Source organism: Sinocyclocheilus rhinocerous, unplaced genomic scaffold (genome assembly GCF_001515625.1).
Source record: "Sinocyclocheilus rhinocerous isolate Xijiao unplaced genomic scaffold, SAMN03320098_v1.1 scaffold919, whole genome shotgun sequence".
Taxonomy (NCBI): Eukaryota; Metazoa; Chordata; class Actinopteri; order Cypriniformes; family Cyprinidae; genus Sinocyclocheilus; species Sinocyclocheilus rhinocerous.
In genome coordinates, this window is record NW_015637585.1 from 933194 (window position 1) to 939993 (window position 6800).

Genomic DNA, 6800 nt, shown 5'->3' on the forward strand with positions numbered 1-6800 from the left:
GCATACACACACACACACACACACACACACACTCACACTCTCTCTCTCTCTTACTGCAGGAGAAACTGAACCCTTCCAAAGAAACAACGCAGGGCATTCTCTTGTGAAGGGTCCCCAAGGATGGACACACACACACACACACACACACACACACACAGTCTATGTGCTGCGGCACACACAGTATCTCTTGGGTACAGTGAAAAGAAGAAGATTGAAGTGGTGAGAGGGACTGAAACATCTTGAAATGCTCCACAATTACAGCTTATTACCAACCAGTTACTGATACAACACTTTCCCACACACACACACACACACACACACACACAAAACACAATCTGTCTACAGTCAATTCAAACTGTCTGAGAGGGTTTTAATAATTGAAAAGTGACTCTGTGTGTTTATGTGTGTGTGTTGTAGATTCATTGGACATACAGGAAAGCAGTGAAAACGTGAGAGCAGACAGGAAGAGAATCAACGCATAGATTTCACATGAAAAAATGAATGGAGCAAAATATCACAAGCTACTTAACAGTGTGTGTATGGTCCAGTTTCTCCATTTTGGACTTGTTTTAGTAGGTCATTGATAATGTCAGGCTGCAGGTTTCCCAGCCATTTGGCTTTGTTTGTATGTGTGTGTGTGCGTGTGTGTGTGTCTGTATGCATTTGTACCAGTGGGTCAGGTTTTGCTTACATTTTGGGAACAAAATGTCTGTAAATGGATGGTAAGACCTGAAATCACCTGCATACTAGACAATGTTTTAATAAAAATTAGAGATCGACCGATATGTCGATTTACCGATATTTTTCCCGATATTTAAGCATTTTACAATAATCGGATATCAGTTTTGTAATATCCGATTCACCGATAAACGTTTTGAGAATTGCAATAAAATACAAGGTTTTGTTTGTTATATTTCAATATTCCAGAGAATATTATTCAGTGAATTAACATTATCCAGTGAATTATTCTTCACTCTTAAGCCTATTAAACCGCTTATAAACCTACTAAAACTGTAGTTTAAAATTATCGGTTCTGCATATCGGTTATCGGGCACATAAACACGCAAATAATTGGTATCGGTATCGGTTATAAAATATCAATATCGGTCAATCACTAATAAAAATGTAAAAGTGCAGAAAGGTTGTGTGAAGCTTTGGCTTAAAGTATCAGTCAGGAAATGAAGTCATAAGGAATCAGGAATCTGATTCAACTTAGCAAGTCCATTATTGATTCTTTTACTGAGCACTTTTGAAAAAGCAGCTCTTCCTTTCAATAATTAGTCTAACTAAACAATAATGCTAAACAATGCGTTTTCTCGCAAACTTTTGTGTTCCTTAAAAAATGTTTGTTTGCAAAACTTTCCCGTGATAAAGTTTGCGTTTGCTTGCAAATATTTTGCATTCTCCTGAGAAACTTTGTGTTCACTTGCAAAACCATTGTGCTCCCTTATTAAAGTTTGTATTCTTTCACAAATATTTTTCTTTCCCCTGAGAAACTTTGCATGCCCTTGCAAAATAGAAATAATAGAAATAATAAGAGGTGGAAGGAAAAACAGTGCTCAGGGAAGCATATACATTAACGAGAGAATACAAAAATTTTGTGAATGCAAAGTTCCTTAGGGGAATGCAATACCTTTGCAAAAGAACGCAAGTTTTGTGAGCGAATGCGAAAACTTAAAAATATAATATTGTTTCCCATCTCCGTGTCCCTATATGGGCTCCATATTCTGGTAACTTTTATTTTTAACAAAAAATTACCATTTATTACAACAAAACTGTTTTGAATGTTTATCTTTAACTACATTTTGTCATATGAAAAACCAGTCAATAATTGAACTCTTTAGGTCATATCTGTCAATCATTTTTACTGATTCACTCAAAAGAATCAGTTCATAAGAGTCATTTGTTCCTGAATTGGACTATGAGGACAATGCAATAGAAATGTGGACTCTCTATTTGTTTTTATATTTAGACATTCAAGAACAGTTAGCTAAACCAAACATCAAGAAAATTAGAAGAAAAAACTGTTCTCGATTCACAACCTTAGGTGGAGAAAATATCTTCAGCTCAGTACAAAAAAATAAATAATTAAGTGAACGAAAGTCTTTTCCATGATATTAAAGTAAAAGTGTGCGTGTTTGCTTTAGTTTCTCCATTTGGACTTGGTAGGTCACCGGTAGTGATAATGTCAAGCTACAAGTTTCCCAGTGTATGTGGATATTTGCGCAGGTGTGTATTTGTGTAGGTGTGTGTTTTTTGCACTAATGTATTAGCAGTATTAATGTGTAATCTGATCTCTGATCTGGACTGAACATGGATTACAGGACTCGGGTCAGGCGCTACAAACAAGCCCAGCACTCAATCCAACTCTCCCTCTGTTTCTATCTGTAAATCTTCCGTCTTTTAACAAATGGACTGTCAGGCCAGTGTCCAGGTCAAGGACAACTGATACTCATGATTATTATATACGCAGTCCATCTTTGTCAAGGCTCGTCATGCTTAGATCGCTAATAACAGTTGCCATCATTTTCTTTACAGTGACACGGACGTCACACATCCAGCCGTCCATTAAATTCTCCCACACACACTCATGTTCCCTCTCCCTCGCTCTGCTCTGACACCGTCATCTATCAGTGACCCATAATTCACTCTTTTCTAATGGACTCGGTAATATCACATATAGAACTACTGTCCGCGTGTCCCCGAACTGAGAAACGAGCTCTCCCAATCTCTCACACACACAGAAACGCACTGCTGGTCATTACGCCTTTGGCACTGAATTAATGGAGGTGGTGGTTATTATTAGGAGTTATTTAAGGAAACACATTTCACAGATTCATTAATCTCACACTTCCCAGAGATGCTGTAAATCTTTAAAACAGTGAGCGAGAGACAGAGGGAATGAGAGAGAGAGACTTACCTAGCCATAACCTCAAGAGGCTCCTTCCTGCAGGTGACAGAAACAACACACATATTTAGTTTGACCAGATCACATTTATGACAACAAAACTCTCTTCATTTGCACCAAATGACCACTAGAGTGTGTTTGAGTATACACTTGCACAAACATATATTCATATAACTGGTAATATTGGTAAATAATTCTGAAATTAATTTAATGTACCAAAAATAAGTAAACATATCAATAGAATAGTGTAAGATATAGTTTGCTAACTGAAATCACAATGCCAAGTGTCAGTAAGGGAGCACAGCAGCTACATTTAAAAGAGATTTTTAAAAGATTTCAAGACTTAGCATTTATTTTTATATTTAATAATAATTACTATTTGGGTTTAATTTAGATTTATTTCAGTTTTAGTTTTTATTTATTTCAAGTTGGCCACTTCAGTGCTTCAACTTATTTCAGTTAGTTGCCAAAGCAACGTTCCTATTTTCCATGTAATGTTTTTCATGTAATATTTCAATCTTATTTTATTTTTTGCGTTATTTCAGATAATAGACATGTATTTAAAAGTTTTAGTTTTAGTTAATAGTAATAACTGAGTCCTGCTCCCAAACTCAGCCATTAGTCAATCGAAGACATTCTGAACATTTTTGTGTTTTCTGACAGATTTTTTTAAAACAACAAATAAATTACATTTATTAGAGTAGAGTCCACTTTTTTGGTAGGGCTCTTAAAAGTGTAAAATGGACCTATATTTGTATACATTTGTCCCTGTCAGTAGTGATTATTTGAGACTGCGTTAATTCTAGAAATTATCAAACAAGCACCACATTTTGCACTGATTTATTGAAAGCTAATTTCACATTTTGAGAAGATATAAATATGCTCAAATATCGCTTATTTGCTGCAAATGTTTGTTTTTTCTTATATTAATACACTTTATATCTTGTATTCAGGCTCCAACCAAATAATTTTTTTACAATTATGATGGAAAAGTAAATTGTCCACGCACAGGTGTGAGTACCTCCCTGTAACCTCTAGCAGACCTCTAGATGATGCTGTCTCTGCATGCAGACAAACACACATATGGAAATAAACAAAACAAATGAACATTAAAAAGAGATGCACGTAAAATCATGAGAATAAAACAAGTGAAATCTGTCATGAGTATCTGTGAAATCATAAAACAACCCAGGCATAACATGAAATCATGATGATGACGACCAACATAAAGGCAAGTCCCTGTAAACTAAAATATATTCAAATGATTTTTTTTGTGAGCGATGTATGTGTATGATACCTGAAGCATGGCAGAGAGATCACAGTTTCATAGAATCTCCATGTGGCGATGAGATCGTCTCTGACGGGGTTGGTGGAGTAGTATCTCCATGCAGCCTGAAATCAATATTCAGTATTGAATATTAAGCAAATGTGCAGTTGAGGAATGAGCCTAAAGGGGTGAATTTACTGCTGATTTAAGTTTGTTTTTGGTTACCTGTATTAATGATGCTGCAGGATTTCTGCGTTTCTCAAAGTGTTTCTGCCTGTGCTGTTCCTGAACTTTCAGAGCCAACCCAGAACCAAGAATACCCTACAAACATAACCAGATTTTAGCATAAACTGGTAGGCTATTTTTAAAATAGCATACTGTCATACCTAACCATTTCCAAACCGAATTATGTTACATTTACATTTAGTCATTTAGCAGACGCTTTTATCCAAAGTGACTTACAAATGAGGACAACAGAAACGATCAAAACCAACAAAAGAGCAATAATATGCAAGTGCTATGACAAGTCTCGGTTAGCCGAATGCAGTACACATAGCAAGGTGTTTTTTTGTTTGTTTTTATATAATAAATAAGAAGAAAACAAGTAGATAGAATAGAAAAATAATAGTGTTAGAGGCCTTTTTTTGAAAACAAGCAATTAGAAAACGAATAGTGAGTGCAAGTGTTAAAGGGTCAAAAAAAGATGGAAGAGATGTGTTTTTAGCCTTTTCTTGAAGATGGCTAAGGATTGAGCTGCTCGGATCTCTCTTATGAGTCAGTTTGTGTTAGTGAATCAAACACATTCAGCTTACAATTTGTGCTGCACTTCCCTGTAGAAAAAACAGCATATGCTGGTTAGGTATGTGTGACGAGTGGGGGCGGGGCCGAGAGCCGTGGGAACGGAGCGAGGCCGGTGGCGTAATTGATAATGAGCGATTCTTCCTGAACTACGAACTTTGTTACATTGGTGCCGAAACCCGAGAGGAAGGAGGGACACGCTGTCAGAAAGCCCTCGCTGCTGAGGGGGATCGCGGTGCTGAGGAGATCTTAAAGCATGGCAGCTGGTTTGAGCTGCTTTAAGCTGGTCCTTAGTTGGTCATGAGCTGGTTTAAGCCAGTCCTAAGCTGGTCCTGAGCAGGAGCTAGTTGCTTAGGACCAGCACATGACCAGCTTAAACCAGCTCAAACCAGCTTCCATGCTTCAAAACATACCTGACCAGCATATGCTGTTTTTTTCAATAGGGTTAAATCTTGTGAGACTGATTGATTTGCTGTTCATATGACACTGTGTAGTTAAAGATGCATATAATGAGTTTTGTCAGTAATATTTTATATAAAATGAATAAATTAAATGTTTGCAATATCAAGCAACATAACAGACTGTTTTTGTAGAGCTAGAATAATAACTGGAAGCAGATGACAACGTAAGTTACAAATGGCCGTACCTGCTCTTACGTTAAAAATAAGGTGGATAGTCTAGCAATTATACTGTAATTTGTAACAGCGAAAATGCATTTTAGGAAAAAAAGAAGCTGTACTCACGGCTGGAAGAGCAAAAAACGACACACCAATAAGAGCAAAGGTCCCGGCCAGAAGACGCCCTGCCCACGTCTTTGGGGTCTTGTCACCGTAACCGATGGTTGTCAAGGTGATCTGACACAAGAGTGAAATCATATGTCATCAGTGTGATTAAGGCTAGCACGGCTAAGAGGCTATCAAAGTACTTGAGCTGTAAAACCATTAAAAAGGCAGTATTAATGGAGCTGCTGTAAGTGTCACGAAAGGTGGTATAAATGGGGCTGCTATAAAACCATCACAATCAGTAGTACTAATGGAACCGATGTAAAACCGTCACAAATGGTAGCTGCTGTCAAAAGAATTGCCGTGCATTTAAAAAAAATCACTTTTGAACTTGTGACACACAATGGTTCAGATTTTCCTTCCTATTAAATTGACTTTCGCTTTTCATCATGGAGGAAAGCTTTTATGCATCTTCACCCATGCAGCTCAAAAAATGCTAAAATCATTGAACAAGTGCATAAGGCATTTTTTTTTTACAATTATATTTTTGTTGTTGTTGTGGAGCTGATGTTTTCAGGAGAGTTTTCATACATTCACTCATAAAAACTGAAAAAAGTAACATTACACAGCCCAGTAATACAATGCAGGTTTGGTACAAACTTTAAAGTGGCAATAATGGAGCCAAATGAAGCTTAAATCACTAAACCGGTACATAAAAATGTCAAGAGTTAGGTTTTATTTTTTTTTACTAAATTTATCTTAATTATAAGTGTAGAGCTGATTTTATTCAGTCAAGCTATCATATATTTGCTTTAAAAATAATAATAATTTAAAAAAGTAATAATGTCAGCTTGGTACAAACTTTAAAGTGGCCTTCAAAGCGTATGAATTTTAAAAATGAGCTACAATAGAGTGGTGGAACTATGATGTCACTTTGTAGGCAAAAACCCGGAAGCGAGTTAGCATTTTAGCACTTCCGGATCCATCGTCCCAGAGTCAATGGGTTTTTTGAATGGGAGTTTGGTTAAATCCTCTAAAATAAGGTCCGTGGTTCACACAAGTTCAAGATACTTTCACGTTTTATTCTGCGACATAAAACACACCA

General features: G+C 36.6%; 1 protein-coding gene across 1 annotated transcript in view; it reads right to left on the bottom strand.

Annotated features, from left to right (window-relative positions):
* The window catches only part of LOC107749193 (potassium voltage-gated channel subfamily KQT member 3-like), a 40762-nt gene that overhangs the window by 3075 nt on the left and 30887 nt on the right, over positions 1 to 6800 (bottom strand). Inside the window, exons 7-10 of the mRNA XM_016564293.1 lie at positions 5717 to 5827; positions 4401 to 4496; positions 4206 to 4300; positions 2921 to 2947 (exon numbers count right to left, since the gene is read on the bottom strand). Of these exons, the coding sequence (XP_016419779.1) occupies positions 2921 to 2947; positions 4206 to 4300; positions 4401 to 4496; positions 5717 to 5827 (329 nt within the window). The remainder of the gene's footprint in view (positions 1 to 2920; positions 2948 to 4205; positions 4301 to 4400; positions 4497 to 5716; positions 5828 to 6800) is intronic.